At 44.3% G+C, this 19,654-nt stretch overlaps 1 protein-coding gene across 3 annotated transcripts in view; it reads right to left on the reverse strand.

The window, feature by feature from the left end:
• Positions 1-1,363: 1,363 nt before the first annotated feature.
• TTC9 (tetratricopeptide repeat domain 9) overlaps positions 1,364-19,654 on the reverse strand; it is a 43,201-nt gene continuing 24,910 nt past the window's right edge. The window contains exons 2-5 of one of the 3 annotated variants that reach the window (XR_001904898.2): positions 16,276-16,458; positions 12,676-12,946; positions 5,913-5,966; positions 1,364-1,899 (exon numbers count right to left, since the gene is read on the reverse strand). Coding sequence is in view for 1 of the 3 variants with exons in the window: in XM_017961303.3 (XP_017816792.1) it covers positions 12,867-12,946; positions 16,276-16,458 (263 nt within the window). In the remaining 2 variants the exon portion in view is untranslated. Of the gene's footprint in view, positions 1,900-5,912; positions 5,967-8,655; positions 12,947-16,275; positions 16,459-19,654 lie in introns of those variants that run through there. The other 2 variants (XR_001904896.2, XM_017961303.3) reach the window with 2 other exon arrangements.

Below are 19,654 nucleotides of genomic sequence, written 5' to 3' on the forward strand. Positions count from 1 at the left end.
TGATTATATTTAATAGGAATGAAATTGTATTGCATTAAGATAAAAAAGTTATAGTACTGTATTTTCCCACTTATGTGAATGTCAGAAACAATTTTTGTCTTTGTAAAATGAATCTATAGGGCTAGAAATCAGAAGAGCGGTTGCCTCTAGGAGTTTGAAGAGGAGATTGACTAGAAAGGGGCATGAGAGAAGTTTCTAGGGTGATGATGATGTCCTATATTGTGATTGGTGTATTGTTGCAGGAGCGTACTCACTTATTAACTAATGCTTGAGATCTGTGCATTTTGTGGCACATAATTATGACTCAATAATACAATATGTGAAATTTATTTGGAGTAATTTATTATTACTTTATATTGTGTTATTCTTTAAAAAGTAATGGTACAAGTAAGAGATGGGGCCACAAGCATGCTACATTCCAACTGTGAAATGATTGGATAAAAAAGCAAGGCATTTTGCAATGCAGAGGTAGGGAAATGATGATGGTTCCCTGTTTTCTGTGCTGGCCAGTACAGTTCTGTGTGCCATATTTAAAGAGGGACACTAGGCCAGGCGCAGTGGCTCATGCCTCTAATCCCAGAATTTTGGGAGGCCCAAGCCGGGGGCCTGTTTGAGTTGAGCCCAGGAGTTTGAGATCAGCCTGGGCAATACAGTGAGACTGCCATCTCTACAAAATAATAATAATAATAATAATAATAATTATCTGGGTGTGGTGGCATATGCCTGTGGTCTCAGCTACCCAGGAAGCTGAGGTGGGGGAATCCTTTGAGCCCGGGAGTTTGAGGCTGCAATGAGCCATAATTGTGCCACTGCACTCCAGCACTCCAGCCTGGGCAACCTCGTCACACACACACACACACACACACACACACAAAGTGAAGGACACTAATAGACTGAAAAACAAAGTTCAGAGCTGAAAAACCTGTTAGCAGAGGAGTTGAAGGAACTGAGAACATATAGGCTGGAAACTAGAAGATTATAAAGACAGCTCGGATGACTGACTGTCCTTAAATATTTGGAACAATGTTATGTTGAGGAGAAGACTGTCTTTCCCTGGGCAGGGCCAAGGAGATTGTGGATAAAAGCTACTGAAAGACAGATTAGCCTGACATAAGAAGGTCCATTCTAAATGGCAGAATGAACTAAATATGGAATGTGCTGTCTTTGACACAGGGCTCCCTGGAAGTGTTCAGGCTGTGGCTAGAGAGCCAACTGTTGAGGACATCATAAGGTTCTAATGTGAAGATCTATGGTTTCCCAAGAATCTGCTCTGTGCCAGGCACTCTGCTAAAAGCCAGAGACAATCAACACCATAAGACATGGCAAAATAAATAAACAAAGAAAACAAAAGCCAGAGACAAAATGAATGATATGATTATTATTCCCCAATAATTACCGAATACCAAATAATGCTTACTTTGTACCAGACACCATCCAAAGCAGTTTACATACATTATGACATTCCATTCTCAAAATAGTTACGAGGGAATGGTACTATTACATCTCTATTTTCATAAATGAGACACACCATTCATACATGTTGAAGTCTGAAGTTGAACCGGACAAAGGGTGTGTGCACCAGCACGGAGCCAGAAGTGGAGGCTCATGTCACAGACCGTGGAGCCCTCTTCCCCACTAGGGCTCTCTCTCATGCAGACTGCAGTCTTGACTCTGTCTTCATTCAGCGGCAGTGGCTACAGAAGGGTCTGGGGGTGGGAGCACTGGACATTCCATGAAGGAGCTGGATTAAAAGAACCAGTTGGCCCCACCAATCTGGTAACTGTTTGGTCTTCCTAGGATCTTCCTGAAGGCTGTAGAACTTTGGTGTCCCATATGGTAGCCACTAGCCACATGTGATTGTTGAGCAACTGCAATGTGACTAGTCCAAATGGAGATGTGCTGGAGGCAGAAATTACACATTGGGTTATGAAAAAATGTAAAATGTATCATTTGTAGTTTTTATGTTAAGGATATGCTAAAATAGTAATATTCTAGGTATATTGGGTTGAATAAAATATATTATTTAAATAGTTTTATTGAGATATAATGCACCATTTAAGATGTACACTCCTTTATACTTTTAGCCTATTTACAGAGTTATGCATCCATCACCACAATCAAGTTTAGAACATCTTCATTACAAGAAGAAACCCCGCAGTCTTAGCTACCACTTCCCAATCCTCTCATCTCCCTGACCCCTTCTGCTAGGCAACCACTAATCTGCTTTCTGACTCCATGGATTTGTCTGCTCTGGAGATTTCATGTGAATGGAATCACAAAATATGTGATACATTGTGCTTGGTTTCTTTCACTTAGCATAATGTTTTCAAGGTTCATCCATGTTGTAGCATGTATCAGTACTTCACTCCTTTTTATTGTGTATAATGTTCTGTTGTGTGGATATATACCACGTTTTATTTATTCATTCATTATCAGTGTTGATGGGCATTTTTTTCCCACCCTTTAACTTTTATGAATAATGTTGCTATAAACATTACTGTATAGGTTTTTGGGTGGACACATGTATTCAGTTCTTTTGGGTATAGAGTCAGGAGTGGAATTGCTGGGTCACAGGGTCACTATGATTAACCATTTGAGGAACTGCCAGACTCTTTCACAGCAGCTGCAGCATGTTGTGTTACCACCAGCAGTGTATGAGAGTTTCAGTTTCTCTACATCCTCACCAGTACTTGTTACCTGTCTTATTCATGACAGCTATCCTAATGGGTGTGAAGTGGTCCTGAATTGTGGTTTTGATTTGCATTTCTCTAATGGCTAATGATGTTGATGATCTGTTATGGTATTTATTGGCCATTTGCATATCTTCTTTGGAGAAATGTCCCTCAGATCCTTTGCTCATTTAAAAATTGGATTATCTTTTTATTATTGAGTTGTAATAGTCCTTCATATATTCTAGACACAAGTTCCTTATCAGATATTGGATTACACACGTTTTCTCTCATTCTGTGGGTGGCCATTTCATGATGGTGTCCTTTGAAGCGCAAATATTTTTAATTTTAATAGATAAAAGGTCTAGTTTATCTACTTGTTCTTTTGTGGTTCGTGCTTTTAGTGTCATATCTAAGAAACCATCAGTCCAAGGTCATCAAGGTTTATACCTATGCTTTCAACTAAAATTTCTATAATTTTAGCTTTTACATTTAGGTCTTTGATCCATTTTGAGTAAATTTTTATAGAGAGAGGTGGGGCCTAACTTCATTCTTTGGCCTGCAGCTACTCAGTTGTCCCAGCACTGTTTGTTGAAAATACTCTTTTTTCTCCATTGAACTATCTTAGTACCCCTGTAGAAAATCAATTTACCATAAATACTAGGGTTTATTTCTGGGTTCTCATTTCTATTCCATTGATCTATTTGTCGTCTGTCTTTGTGCCAGTGCCACATTATCTGGATTACTGTAACTTTGTCGTGAGTTTTGAAATCAGGGAGAGAGGGTCCTCCTACTTTGTTCTTTTTCCATACTATTTGGGCTATTCTGAGTCTCTTCAATTTCCATATGAAGTTTAGGATCAGTTTATCATTTTCTGCAATGAAATCAGTTGGAATTTTATAGAGACTATGTTGAATCTGTAGATCAATTGAGGAGTATTGCTATCTTAACAATATTAAGTCTTTCAATTCATAAACATGGGATATCTTTCCATTTAATTTAGGTTCCTTTACTTTCATCCAACAATCTTTTGTAGTCTTCAGAGTAATAGTTTGGAACTTCTTTTGCTATTGATTTCTGAGATTTTTTTGTTTGGTTGGGTTTTGAGAGACAGAGTCTTGCTCTGTCGCCCAGGCTGGAGTGCAGTGGTGCTATCTCAGCTCACAGCAACCTTCACCTCCCGGTTTCAGGCGATTCTCCTGCCTCAGCTTCCCAACTGTCTGGGACTACAGGAATGTGCCACCATGCCCAGATAATTTTTGTATTTTTTAGTAGAGATGGGGTTTCATTATATGTTGGTCAGGCTGGTTTTGAACTCCTGACCGCAGGTGATCCACCCACCTCAGCCTCCCAAAGTGCTGGTATTACAGGCGTTAGCCACCACGCCTGGCCTATTCCTGAGTATTTTATCCTTTTGAAAATTTTATTTTAAAGAGACAGGGTCTCGCTCTGTTGCCCAGGCTGGAGTACAGTGGTGTGATCATAGCTCACCACAGCCTTTAACTCCTAGGCTCAAGGGATGTTCCTGCCTCAGCCTCCCAAGTAGCTAGGGCTACAGGAATGCACCACCATGCCTGGCTTATTCCTGAATATTTTATTCTTTTGGGTTGTTTCCATAGTTTTATTTTCATGTAGAATGTATTACTGAAAGAAATTTTCTGGCCAGGCGCAGTGGCTTACACCTATAATCCCAGTACTTTGGGAGGCTGAGGCGGGCGGATCACGAGGTCAGGAGATTGAGACCATCCTGGCTAACACAGTGAAATCTCATCTCTACTAAAAATACAAAAAATTAGCAGGGCGTGGTGGCAGGCGCCTGTAGTCCCAGCTACTCGGGAGGCTGAGGCAGGAGAATGGCATGAACCCGGAATGCGGAGCATGCAGTGAGCCGAGATCGCACCACTGCACTCCAGCCTGGGCGACAGAGCGAGACTCCATCTCAAAAAAAAAAAAAAGAAATTTTCTGTATTTCTTTAAAGTAACTGTTAGAAAAATTAAAATTATATAAGTGGTTCACATTACATTTCTAATGGGCAGCACTGCTCTAGAATAAAAAGGCTGAGATTAGAGAAAACAAAGGAACATAAAATAATGGGATATATTCAAGGTACTTATAACATTATGCCCCTGGAGCTACATGTGTGAGCTAAACTTGGTCTAGAATGTTCCCTGTTATAGAAATCACAGATCTTGAAGGGTTCTGACTGTACTTAGAGAAAACACACCTAGCTGCTTGTTCCTACTCCACCTGGAGGGGATTTAATCAGATGTAACCTCCAGGGTCTTCTGTGATTTCTCTGCCGTTCGGGCTTCCAAAGGTAGTAAAAGTGACATTGCTTGAGCCCAGGCATGAAAAAACAGAAAAAAAGCAAGAAGACAGTTCACGTGATGTTTCTCTCAAATCTTTTCACATTATATCCAGGAAAAGGAGTACTAGAGTATTGCCGTAGGCACCAGTCTGAAGCTCACTCATCTCTTATCACTCCTGCCCCACCCAGTTGGCTCCCCTCAAGAAATTCTTCCTGGATCTTCTGGAGTTGGTATAGATTCTCTCTTCTATGTGTTCCCATGATTTTTGTCTTTGTTTTGTTTTGTTTTTTGAGACAGGGTCTTGCTCTGTTGCTTAGGCTGGAGTGTAGTGGTGCGATCTTGGCTCACTGCAACCTCTGCCTCCTGGGCTCACATGATCCTCCTACCTCAGCCTCCCAGGTAGCTGGGACTACAGGCATGCACCATCATGCCTGGCTAATTTTTTTATAATGACAGGGTTTTGCCATGTTACCCAGGCTGGTCTTGAACTCCTGGGCTCAAGCCATCCGTCTGCCTCGTCCTCCTAAAGTGCTGGGATTATAGGCGTGAACCATGGCACTGAGCCTCCATGATGTTTTCTAGAACATTTCCTGCACAGAACTGACACTGCGCATTTACTTTTTTTTTCTTCCCTATACACTGTAAGCCCCTCAAGCAGAGACAACACCTTGTTACCAATGAACCACCTAATGAAGTGATTGGAATAAGTACTGAGTGAGGGAGTGAAAAAATGAGTACTATGCTCCTTCTTCCTTTAGAAGAGAACAATTTTACAGCATATATATATAGATATACACACACACACACACACACACACATATACATGTATGTGTGTATATATATTTTGGAAGTGTACTTTGGTTGGTTCAGTGGAAAGAGGATTGTTTGTTGTCAGGAAACTGACCTGAGTTCCAGTTCAGATTTGCTACTTACTATCTGCGTGACCTTGAATAAATCTCTTAATCATCTCTGGACTTCGTCTCTCATCTGAAAGAAAAGAGGGTTGAACTACTGAGCTTCAAGCTTCTGTCCAACCCTAATATTCTGTGAGACTTGCAAAACAAGGCACATCTAGGGGTCAAATGTAGGCTCCCTTTCAGACAGGCAACTCAACGGAGCAGCTGAGATGCCCAGCCTTTCTCAGGAGCCTCCACCGCCTTCCCCTCCTCCATGTCTTAGCAAATATTAATAGTCAAGGACCTCGCTGAATGTGGTTTTTAATAGAATCCAATTTCAGTCCATTTAGAGTGGGACTTTTCATGCTGACTTGGTAATTTGAACTATGCCACGCCTGATGGACTGAATGCATTTTCCCTGCCTCCGCTGCCCGCCCTGGGCTGCTGTGGAGAGAGAGTGCTGGCATTGGGACCAGGGAGTGGGGCATCTTAAAGCAGCTGCAGACCAGCTATTTGACCTTACGGACAGTCTTGTCTTTCCTGCCCTGAGGCATGTGATGAGGATACCAAGGGCATTGGAAGGGGAGTGGGCAATGGCCATTCTACTTCCTGGCAATGGCCATCTCCTTGCAGCTTAGAGGCTGCTGGCTTCTGGTGGACTGTCAGGAAGAAAACTGCATTCATCGGGCCGGGCGCGGTGGCTCACGCCTGTAATCCCAGCACTTTGGGAGGCCGAGGCGGGTGGATCACGAGGTCAGGAGATCGAGACCATCCTGGCTAACACGGTGAAAAAAAAAAAAAAAGAAAACTGCATTCATCGTTGGATGTGACTGGAAGACAGCTGATTCTGAGAACCATCAGAATTATTCCAACTGATTGCTGTGGAGTCTCTTTGAAGCCTGGAGAGGCATGGGTTGGAGCATGAAGCTTCCTCTGTCTTTCTACTCCCCACCTCCAAGTACTTGTCCTGTTTGAGCAGAGAGTAACCTAAGGTCCTGTTGGAAGGTTTCCTTCCTTCTACAGTGCAGAGAGGGGGAATATGGAAGGTGAATGTGCAAGTATTAGCAGCCACACTATAAACAAGGAAACTGAGGCCAGGGAGGGTGGGGGAAGGAAATAAATGTTTTTTCTGTGCTTATTCTGTGCCAGCCACTGAGCTGGGACATACTTATTTCTTAGTCCTCCCAACACCCTTTTAAGGGATAAAACATTTCCCCCAGCCTGGCCAACATGGTGAAAGCCCGTCTCTACTAAAGATACAAAAATTACCCGGGCGTGGTGGTGTGTGCCTGTAATCCCAGCTACTCAGGAGGCTGAGGCAGGAGAATTGCTTGAACCTGGGAGGCGGAGGTTGCAATGAGCTGAGATCACGCCACAGCACTCCACCCTGGGCGACAGAGCAAGACTCTGTCTCGAAAAACAAAACAAAACATTCACCCATGTATGGGTGAGGAAAATGAGGGTCAGAAAAGTTAGACGACTGCACCAAGGTCACACAACTAGCAGATGTTAAAGCTGGTATTCAAACAAAACTCCATCTATCCACTGTAAAATGTCACATGGTTTGAAATGGTGGAGCGGCGTGCTCTAAAGTTTGCTGGGCCTCAGCAGTGGCCCCTTAACCTGGCTGGTTACCTCATGGTGTTCAAAAAACTATCCTGAACATTATCCCTGTGAAACTGATTCAATGGGTCTAAGGTAGAGTCTGAGATTATGTATTTTTAAAAAGCTCTTCCAAGTGATTCTGATGTCTTGGAAAGCACAGGGCTGGAGCATGTGGCTTCTCTTCTGACCCAAGTCTCTCAGGACATCTTCATTTCTCAGAACACAGATCTAGTCCAGACCTGCATTTACCTCAAGTAACATTTGCCACTGAACCCATTATTCATTCATTCCAGGCTCAATGCTCAACGTTTTCTGAGTACCTACAATGTGCCAGGCATGGTGCTCGACATTCTGACTGCAAAGATGAATATAATACAGTGCCTGTCTTGAGGAACACCCAGGGTGTGCGGGAGATGAATGTAAACTAGAAACTACAATTTGTTGTAGCAAAAGCTAGGCTGAGGTAGGCTTGTGTTGCTTTAATAATTCAGACTAAAGGACCAAGGAAGGCTTTCTAGCAGTAATCCTGAGTCAAGGCCTATACGAGCTAGCAAGGCAAAGAGAGGACTGAAGGGCTAAGGAATAGCCAGTGAGGCAGAGGGAAGCAACAGCGTGGAAAGGTCCAGAGACCCAGCACAATGGTTCAGGGCAGCACAAGATGTTGTGCAGCAGTGGAATGTAGGATACTTTGGGAAGAGGACCAGGAAGTGAGCCTGGAAAGATCAGTGGAGACAAAATATGAAAGACCGTGTGTGTTGTTAAGGCATTTGGCCTTTATCCTAAAAGTGACGAGGCACCATTAAAGATTTTATTTTTTTCTTGAGACAGAGTCTCACTCTGTCGCCCAGGCTGGAGTGGAGTGGCGCCATCTCGGCTCACTGCAACCTCTGACGCCCAGGTTCAAGTGATCCTCCTGCCTCAGCCTCCTGAGTAGCTGGGATTATAGGTGCCTGCCACCACACCCAGCTAATTTTTTTGTATTTTTAGAAGACATGGGGTTTCACCATCTTGGCCAGGCTGGTTTTAAACTCCTGAGCTCATGATCCACCCACCTTGGCCTCCCAAAGTGCTGAAGTTGTGGAGTGACATGGTCAAATTGTGTTTTGGAAGGGTCACTCTGATAGAAATAAGAGAATGAACTGTAGACAGAAGCTGGCAACAGAGGAACCAATTAATTGCAGAATTAAGAATTTATGTATGTCAAAAAGCACCATAAACAAAATTTGAAAGCAAAGCACTTGGAAAGCATATTTGCAGCATTTCTTGACAAAAATAATATTCTTAATAAAATTACAAATTGATAATAAACATACCGATATCAAATAAATAGAAAATTCACAAAGAAAGAAGTACAAATGGTCAATAAGCATATGAAAATGTTATTCGCGAAGAGTCAAAGAAAGTTAAAATAACATTGACATACTATTATCCCAGCTATCAAATTGGTAAAGATTTGATAAGTGATGATACCTAGTGTTAGGGTGCAGGAAACAGGGTACTCTCTAGACTCCAAATAGGAGAGTGTTTTGGTACAAACTTTCTGGAGGGTGGTTGGCAACATGTATCAAAATTCTTAAAAATAGCCAAGCAAGTCTCTTCTTGGAGTTTATCCTAAGGAAATAGTTATAGACATGTGCAAAATTTAGCTACAAGAATGTCAGCTGCAACACTATTTACAATAAAGATTGGGAACAAATGAAATAATCACTATTTGGTGACTGATGATAAAAAAAGGGTCCAGCCGTATAAATGAAGATGCTGTTGAGAAAGTTTGATATGCAGAAAATGTTCATGATATTATTAAGTGAAGGAATAGAAGGAACAAAAAACAAAAAGTGTCCAATATGCTGCCATTTGTGTGTGATAAAAGAATATATACATATGTTTGACAATGTGTAAGCATCTCCAGAAGGATGTAAAATAAATTAGAGGGAAACTAGATGCTGGCAGACAGGGTAGGGAGAAGATTTACTTCCGACTATAGAGCAGTTTGTACTTTTTGAATCTTGTGTCTGTGTATGTATTACATATTCTAAAATATAAATACACATTTGAAAAGTTATTAAAGAGCATATTCAGTGTGATCCAGTTTTTGTTTAAAAAAACCCACAACTGTGCGTGTGCATGTGTACATTTACACCAAAAAGAACTAAAAGGTATATTCAAAAGAACACACATTTGTCTTGGGTGGTAAGCTTATGGATTGGATTTTGTCCTTTTTTCCCCTAAAACTTCTACAATACACACATGATGCTTTCACAATAATTAAAAAGCATTAGTTTTTCCCCCAAAGAGTCCATCGCAAAAGTCCAGGCAGGGGATGACAGTGCAGGTCAGATGCATGATTAGTACTCCAGTTATATAGGTCAGCAGTGACATCCACAAAGTATGGAATTAAATCACAGTTCTTGTTTTGGGGAGGGATGAGGAGAAGGAAGCTGAAGATTTGGTAGGGAGAATGAACCTGGTTTTGTGCTCTAAAGCCTTTGTTGGACAAATGCACAGAAAATTCAGCCCTGTCACCCCAAACATCAACCAATACCCCAGGTAGCTTTTTTTCTTTGGGATTATTTAACTTCGGGTCACAGTGAATGGAGTTCCAATAAGCCTGTATATCTAAGTTAACCAAATAAGCAGATGACCTGGACGCTTGTTCTATCAGGTTCTGAGAGGCTGTCCTCATTTCGTTCTGGTTTTTGATCTTTCTACATGGGATGGCTACAATCATATCCCCAACTGTCCAGCCCTGCCCCAGCACACTCATGTAAACAAGACCTCTCTCCTGTCTCTGCATGGGGAATAATTACTCAGAGTCCTTCCTGACGCATAAAGACCAAGGGAAGACCCTGGCAGTTTGAACTGGTTCTCCGGGTGACCTCTGCCCTTCTCTTCATCCTTCAGATCCTAACAAACTATCTGCCAAATCACAAACGTTCTAAGTTGGAGGCTTGGGAATGGGGGTGGGGGTCGGGGGGTTTGAACACATGCCCGTGTGGGGCCATAGGGTAGTTTTGGGTTAGGGTCATATAAAGCCAGCTAGGAGGAAGAGGAAAGACAGCCTAACATAGTAGGGATTGGGGAGAATGTGGCAGCTGAAACAGCTTCTTCCTTTTCCTCTTCTCCAGAGAGTGAGCTCTAGGTGAGTAATGGCAGGGCCCTCAATATTTCCAGCACCTTCCCCGTACCCCCATTGAAAGCCTTTGGGGAACTATGTGAATATAACTTACGCTGCTCTCTTCTGGGCCCCTGGGCTGTGATTGGATTCTGCTGTGGTGGGGCATCTGCTTATATAATTAACCCATATTTAACTTTGTGTTTCCTTTCAGTCTCAGCTGTGACCCTTTCCCAATGCTGGGGATGGGTGATGAATGCTAGAGGAGTTGTTGGGATACATGCTGGCTCCATCAGTAAGTAGAATGAGCAATACATAGACATAACTACTGGACCTCAGCTGCCTTTTTCTGACCTGTCACTGCTCTGACCACTAGGGATTCTGGCCTCTGGTCTTTTTGGGCCCTTGAGTAAATACATGAGAAAGCCATGTACTATCACTGACATCATGAACACTTTTCAGGTTAATACATATAGTCCTGTTCTCAAATGGTTATAATTGCCCAATATTATACTTATAGAGAGGCAACTAAGTATAGCATAGATACCAGCCAGAGCTCTGGAGTCAGGCAGGTCTGGTTCAAATCCTAGCTATGCCACTAAAGGCCATGCAACCTTGGGATAATTAATTTTTCTAGTTTTCAATATTCTTACCCATCAAACGGGAACAGTATCCCAGAGTAACTGCATGAAAGAAATGAGATTATACATGTAAAGATCTGAAGATAATGCATTTAATAAATCCTAACTATTCACATTATTGCATCTGTATATATTTTAATTTTGTACAACATTGTCTTTTTCACTAGTCACACGAAAAATACATGAAAGTGCTCTGGTAATTTTAAAGCATTATATAAATTAAAGGTGTCATTGGTAATAATCTCATATGCATTTCTTAACCCTTCCATTTCCTTGAAGACTGAGACTACATCCCATGTCCCACAGCACATTGCACAATGACGGGCAAACAATACGCCCTCAGTAAGTCTTTCTTGTTTGACCAAAGCAACATGGCTTAGCATAATGAGCACAGACATCAGGAGACTAGGCTGGGATGAAATTAGTTTAAGGCAGGAGAGCCAGTCTGCAGTCATAATTTATTCATTCAACAAGTATTTGTTGAACACATTCTATGTGCTAGATATTGAGTTTGGATAATTTCATCAAAAGAAGATTGTACAAGTTCTGACAAAGCCAAGCCCCTGGGCGGTCTCCACAATCCCAGCCCACTCTTAAAAGCACAAAGGCTGCAGCCACCATTGTCTGCCACTGGACAAATGGCCAATTGCTTTGGGGGAAGCCCCATCCTGCCTGGCTGTAAGTAGCTCTGACTGAGGGTTGGAGGAAGGAGTAAAAGTGAGGGAGCGGGCTGCTTACAGAACTGACAAGAACTACTATCTGTTAATTTATTTTTATTTACACTGAATCAGTCCACAGTTCATTCCCCTAGTCTATATGATGCTCTTTCCCCTGGTCATCATCTTTCCCTCCCTGTCACCTACACAGTCACCCTGTCCCAAACTTTGGCCCACTTCATCCTGCCCTTCTGCGGTCACAGCTGCCCGCTGGGTGGGAGTCTGGGGGAATGGTATGTGTGGTCACCAGAGGGCACTGAGTGGGCTTCAGTGGCATGTGAATCCTGGCAGAGTCTCGGATCCCTGACGGGGAGAGGAGAAAGCACAAGCCAAGACAACGAGTTGGGGAAGGAGGCAGGGGCTAAGGTGACTGGTTGGGGGTGAGGGGTGGGAACTCCAGTGTACACATTCACAGTCTCTATGTCGGCTTCACCAGTGCTTCTGCTGTTTGTCTCGTCCCTGGATTTTGAACAGTTGCCTTGAGATGCTCTGGCTCTGGTCTGTCAGGAAGGTGTGGAAGGATCCAGCCCATGGGCTGTGTGCCTGCTGCCTATGGGATGGTATACTTGCCAGGCTCCGCCTCTGTCAGAAGCACTGGCCAAAGTCAAAGCCACAACAGCATCCCAGCCCGCGAGACTCCTCTCCAGCTGTCCCAGCAGAAGCCGGGCCCCTCTCAGTCCCTGACCTGCCAGAGGAGAGGATGTCTCCAATGTCTGGGCGACCTACCGGATTCCAAATTTGCATCTCTCCTTCTTTTCACACTGGGAGGAGACAAAGAGTTGGGGTGCAACAGGAGGAAAAACGGGGAGCCAGAAGAAGTGGGGAGAAAGGGACAGAACCCAGGACAGGGCTCTCCACCAGGGGGTGTCTGGAAGTCCCCGGTGAGGCGTGGGCGCAGCTCTGGAGCTGCTTCCTGGTTACATGGCTTCTTTCTCTCTCTGGGAGCATCGGCTGAGCTTCATCTCCGTCAGCTGGATATACCGAATCACGTTGGTGTCTGTGAGGAGAGAATAAACCTTAGGGAACACCAGGTGAGGGCAACTATCACATTTACACAGAATCAGCAAAGGCTGTGTCTGCAGACAACCAGCAGGCCAGGCTCACCCAACCAAGGTCCCTTCCACCTATCCGTGGTGGCTGAGAGGGCAACTAGGTGTTGGCCTTCTCCTTCACTGCCTCCCCTTAGCAAATGTGGACAGGTTGGCATGACCCAGGGGACATGAGAGAGGATGGGTGGGAGAGGAGAGATAATTTCTCTCCTTCTTTCTATGCAGCAGCATATCCCAGTGGTTTGCCAGCCAGCGCAGTTAGTTTAGTGAGACCCCAGTTGGAGTTTAACAGCAGGCAAGTTGCCACCTTCTCTGAGCCTCCTGTCCCATCTGCAAGAAGCAACCTCCACTTTTTTTTTTTTTTTTCTTTTTCTGAGATGGAGCCTCGATCTGTCGCCCAGACTGGAGTGGAGTGGCGCAGTCTTGGTTTGCTGCAACTTCCACCTCTCAAGTTCAAACAATTCTCCTGCCTCAGCCTCATGAGTAGCTGGGATTACAGACACATGCCACTGTGCCCCGCTAATTCTTGTATTTTTAGTAGAGACGGGGTTTCATCATATTGGCCAGGCTGGTCTTGAACTACTGACTTCAGGTGATCTGCCTACCTTGGCCTCCCAAAGTGCTGGGATCACAGGCATGAGCCACCGTGCCCAGCCAACAAGCTCCCTTTTTGAATGCCAACCTTGTGCCAGGTTTCTAACCTTCATGATCTCATGTAATCCTCACTACAATCCCGCAAGGTATGTATCCTCCTCCTCACTGTGACAAAATGGAATAGGGATCTTGAGAGATTAAGTCAGATGCCCAAGGAGACACATAGTAAATTGTGTGTCTGGCTGCAAAGCCTGCCTCTCCTGAGGACTGTAATACCTGCCTCATGATATTGCTCTGAAGCCCAAAATAGGTAAGTCTAAAAGTGCTTAAAACAATGATCAATAAATATTAATCTAATGTAATTTTTTTTTAAGCTTGAAGAGTTTAAAATGACTTTGCTTCACTGTCTTATTTTTGTCCTTATAAGTAGGGTCAGATGACCACCTCACCAAAACAGGGGCATTTCTTCTCAGTTCCTGTTATTAGTGAGGAGGGCACGGCATGGAACAACTGCTAAGTTCCACACACACCAGAACATAAGAGTGACGGGGTGCCTGGAATAGTTACTTCTGGAAGTAAAAATGAATACTATATCATGCTAAAAAATGCCAGGCGTATCCTCCAGAACAGTGCTGGCAGATAGCGGTGCTCCAGAAAATTCTGTTGAATGAGTCCAATGCTTAGTGTTCAAGCTGCTTACAGTTGGTGGAACACAATTTATATACAGAAAATAAATCAACAACAAGGTGTTCTTTAAAAAGATTTTTAAAAAGTATACATTTAGACGTTTGTAAATTGATCCTAAAGTTCTTTAAAAACTTTTGAAAGGAGGATTGTATTAAAAAAAAAAAAAAAAAGGCTGGGTGTGGTGGTTCATGCCTATAATCCCAGCACTTTAGGAGGCTGAGGCAGAAGGATTGCTTGAGCCCAGGAGTTCAAGACCAGCCCTGGCAACATAGCAAGACTTCGCCTATACAAAAAATAAAAAACATTAGCCAGGTATGGTGGTGCATGCCTGTAGTCCCAGCTATTGGGGAGGCTGAGGTGGGAGGATCATTTGAGCCCAAGAGGTGGAGATTGTAGTGAGCTGAGATCATACCACTGCACTCCAGCCTGGGTGACAGAGCGAGACTCTGTCTGAAAAAAAGAAAAATTAATCATATAAACAACAACAATAGCAACATCTAGTCAAGGTTGTTGTTTAAATGTTACTTCCTCAGAGAGGTTCTTTCTGACCACTTGGTCTAAAATAGCTCCCCACCTTTACTCTTTTTTTTTTTTTTTTGAGACAGAGTCTCGCTCTGTCACCCAGGCTGGAGTGCAGTGGCACGATCTTGGCTCACTGCAACCTCCACCTCCTGGGTTCAAGTGATTCTTCTGCCTCAGACTCCTGAGTAGTTGGGACCACAGGCGCGTGCCACCATGCCCAGCTAATTTTTTGCATTTTTAGTAGAGACAGGATTTCACCATGTTAGCCAGGATGGTCTCGATCTCCTGACCTCCTGATCCACCCACCTCAGCCTCCCAAAGTGCTGGGGATTACAGGCGTGAGCCACCGCACCCGGCCTTACTCTTTATTTTTTTTTTAGACAGGGCCTTGCTGTCGCCCAGGCTGGAGTACAGTGGTGCCATCTTGGCTCACTGTAGCCTCCGCCTTCCAGGCTCAGGTGATCCTTCTGCCTCAGCCTCCCAAGTAGTTGGAATTACAGGTGGCCACCACCACACCCAGCTAATTTTTGTATTTTTAGTAGAGACGGGGTTTCATCATGTTGGTCAGACTGGTCTTGAATTTTGGAGCTCAAGCGATCCACCTGCCTCGGGTTCCCAAAGTGCTGGAATTATAGGCATAAGCTACCACACCCAGCCCTCTGTTTACTCTTGATCTCTTTATTCTGCTTTATTTTCTTCACAGCGTTTATTACTACTAAATAGTTCATTTGTTTACTGTCTGTTTGCTTGTTTACCGGTTGACTTCCAGTCATCCCTTGGTGGAGAGTCCCTCCCTGGGTTCTGTCCCCTCTCTACACTTTTTTTCCCACTTACCATAGACAGTGAGCCATTATAATGTAAGCTCTTTGAAGGCAACAACTTCCTTTGTTCACTACTATATACCTAGCAACATTGTACCCCCTCAATAAATATCTGTAGAATGAATGAATGAATGACTGGTGGATATGATCTAAGTGAATGGTATAGATTACACATGTCCTAAGGATTAGGATCTGACTGGAGGAGTCAGAGCATGCTTCCTGAAAGGTGCTGGGCTTAGCACCAAATTTGCCTGTTTGTATTCTGTGTCATCAACCAGACGTGAGCTCCTCATGGGTAGGGACCATGTCTTTTCATCTATTCCCTTGGTGCTCAGCACAAATCTTGGCACATAGTATGAATTCAATATATATTTGTTGAATAAGTGAAGAGAGCTGGATTCTGAGTTGAAAAAGATGAGGAATTCTCTACTCTATTTGAAGAGAAGAGGTGCCCATGCTCCCTGGAACTCAAACCCTAGGCAAATGCATGGGCTGTGTGCTCCTCTTACTTACGTCTTATCATATATCTGATCCCTAATTTTGCCATCTCTGCCCCTGCCTGGCCCTCCTAGCCAAGAAAACTGCTGCAATGAGAAGGTTCCAGGAGCCACCTGAGCGGGGAGGAAGTAAGAAAACGGCTATTTCCGCCTTACCTGTTGGTTGTTGGGTCCTTGCTTCTTTCAGGTAGTAGAGTGCTTTGTCATAGTCCCCAAGGTGGTAGAAGGCCACACCAGACCGGTAAAGGGCCTTGAAGTTCTCCCCTTCCTTCTTCAAGACTTTGAGGCAATATTCCTTGACTCGTTCATAGTTTACCAGCTCAGCCTGGAGCAGGCAGGCTATGGAGGAAGGGAGGGAAAATGCCATCAGCACAACAGCGGCTGGCTCTGCATGTCTCCCTTGAGTTCCCTCTCTCCAGAGGTTTAGCAGGGTTGGGGTTTTCCACTGGGGTTTATGTCATGGGATTTGTCTTCCAATAATCCTAGGCTCCCCGACCAGTTTCATCACTAACAAGCCATGTTAACAAGCCTTGAGCAAGTCACTTAACCTTCTGTTATGGGTTGAATGATGCCCACCCTTCCACCATGAAAAGATATGTTGAAGTCCTAACCTGCAGTACCCAAGAATGTGACCTTATTTGGAGACAGGGTCTTCACAGAGGTGATCAAGTTGAGGTCATTAGAGCAGGGCCTAATTCAGTTGTTTGGGTGAGGGAGAAGGGACAAGATGGAGGAAGGTGAACAAGATGGAGCAGTCCCTGTTGTTTCCGGGTTCTTCATCACAGATATTCCCACGCCCGGGAAAAATTCCCGGGCCCGGGGGAAGAACCAAATCAACTGAGCATGCGCAGAGTGATGTCAAGCCCGGGACACCGAAATTCAAGAAGCCACTCCTACACACAGGCCCCAAACTCCTCCCCTTCCAGCTCCCAGGCATAAAAGTCCGCCGCGGGTAAGCGCCAGTGTGACTTCTTCGGCCCTGGCATTCATGGACTGGAGAACCTCACCCGAGAGCGCCGGCGCGACTTCCCTGGCCCTTTCCCGCGGACCAGTGAACCTCGCCCGAGAGTGCGTGCATATTTGCAAATAAAAGGGCTGCCACTTTCTTCACTCGTTTTGGCCTTTATTGATATTTAGTCTTTGCATCTATTAATAATAGTAATAGAGAAACAAAACACCAGTGTGACTGGTGTCCTTATAAAAAGGGGAAATATGAACATAAAGACAGACACACACAGAGGAAAGACGAGGTGATAAAACATGGGGAGAAGATAGCCATCCATAAGCCAAGGAATGCCTGAGGCTACCAGAACCTTGCAGAGAGGCATGGAACAGATTCTTCCTCACATCCCTCAGAATAACAACCCACCAGCACCTTGATCTTGGACTCCTAGCCCCTGGAACTGTGAGACCATACATTTCTGTTATCTCAAGTCACCCAGTTTGTGGGACTTTGTTATGGGCAGCCTTAGGAATAAGCTACCAGAGGCAATCATCATCATCTTCATCATCATCTTCGTCGTCATCATCACCATCATGGCCAATATTTGTTGAGTGCTTACCTTGTAGAGATGCTGGTCTCATTGTTTTACATGTATTACTGATATATTCCTCAGAATACTCTGATGTGGGTACTATTATTGTTTCAGTTTTACAGGTGAGGAAGTTGAGGCCCAGAGAGCTCAAGAAATTTCCCAAGGTCACACAACGTGAAAGAGGCAAAGATGGGATTTAAACCGAAGCTGTCTGGCTCCAGAATCCAAGTCCTTCCTAATCTAGTTGGTGGAGGGATTATGTAAAATAATGGCTATAAAGTACTTAACGTGGGTTTGGCACATAGCAAGCATGAAAAAAATGTTAGTTAACATTCTTAGAATTCTTTTTAGCCTTGTACCAGTAACATCTGCCTCTGAATTCCCTCAAGTTCCCTTTCATATATATTTGTCTCTGCAGTTCCTGAGAAAAGGGGCTTTCTGGTAGGCTAGTGACCAGCTCATACAGGGCACATGTCTGGACATGAGAGACCTAGGTGTCCCAGGCAAGAGGAAGCTATGGCAGGCAGGTCTTATGGTAGAGAGCCCTCCCCATCCCACAAACAGCCATCTTTGAGTAAACTGTGTCCCTTTGAAGCTTTCTCTTACCAGCTCTGAGCCACAGGGAGCCACAGGGCTGGGACTAGGGTGATGACACGCCTGGAGGATGACTAAATAGCCTTGAAGAATGATTGAAATTTTGTGCCCTAGGCACCTCCCTCTAATCCCAACCCTGCTGAGCCACCTCACCTCCATTTAACCACTCAAATATCTAGTAGGCATTGACCAAAGGCAAAGAATGTTGTATATTTGGAGGGATTACAAAAAAAGAGACAGGAAAAAGGCACCTGTCTGCTTCTTCAAAGCACATAAAACCAGAGACTTAGGAGGCAAAACTGGTGCTTCTGTTCACAACCCGGCTGGGTGGCTGGGGGAAAATGCTGATGCTCTGTTCCTTCTTTGTGCCCAGACTTTTCCACACTGACAGAAGACACCTCAGGATAGAGACAAGTCACTGATTTCAATCTTCAGGGATCTAACTTCAGTCATTCTGACCCCTTAAGTAACTTCTCAGGTATCAGAATTGCTGAGATTTTTTTAAGACACCAGACTTTTCTTTGAGCATTTAGGACCAAAAAAGTCCATTCTTTCACAGAATAAGGAGAAATACACAGACTCTCAATATGAAGGTATGAGAACCAGGAAGTGAAAGAGAATCAGCCCAGATCTAGAAACTGACCTGTCAGGTTTCACTGGCTGCAGGGCAGAAAGCCAAGTCAACAGAAGCAACAGGCTGCTAACCCCCTGAGGGCAGCTCCTGTTCACCCAGGACTACAATCTTCTGGTGCGCCAGGGGGTCCTTCTGATCAGCTGATGCTACAAGCCCCGCTCCCCTCTCCTCCCTCCATGGTGGGGTCTTAGGCCCTTCTGTTCCCTTCCTCACCCCCATGTTGTTGGAGCCTGTGCTGGTGCTTATACGGCTGTACAAAGAGAGAGAGGGGTTTCTGTACAAAGGTTCCTGGATGTGAACCTCAGTGAATGCTACTTGTGTGGACTTGGCTCCAGCACCTGCTCCCAGAGCTAAAAGCTGTCCTGTCCACAGCTTCCACACTCCCTGTCTGATGTCCTCTCTGATCAGGCCCAGCAGCCCTCTTCCTGTCCAGCCCTCCCTCTTCAAACAGACACTTCTGTTTGCTGACCCTGGCAGTCTAGGAAAAGGACCTTTGTTTTTTTTTTTTTTTTTTTTTCCGTTTTTTTTTTTTTTTTTTTTTAAACAGTTTTTGAATGCATAAAATGGTGGTGACAGGGGGAGGGGAAGCAAAGAGGCCTGGAAATGGGGAAGGCTCCTCACTCCCACAAAGGGTCAAAGGAACCACAGCAATCAATTTTCGGCACTTATTTGGTAAAAACATTTCTAGGTCCCCTGCAGATCCGGTGGGAACTGGCATACCTGGCTGTGGACCAGGATTCAGACCTGGGGGGAGGCAGGGCTAGGCTGGTTA

Source organism: Papio anubis, chromosome 7 (genome assembly GCF_008728515.1).
Source record: "Papio anubis isolate 15944 chromosome 7, Panubis1.0, whole genome shotgun sequence".
Classification (NCBI taxonomy): Eukaryota; Metazoa; Chordata; class Mammalia; order Primates; family Cercopithecidae; genus Papio; species Papio anubis.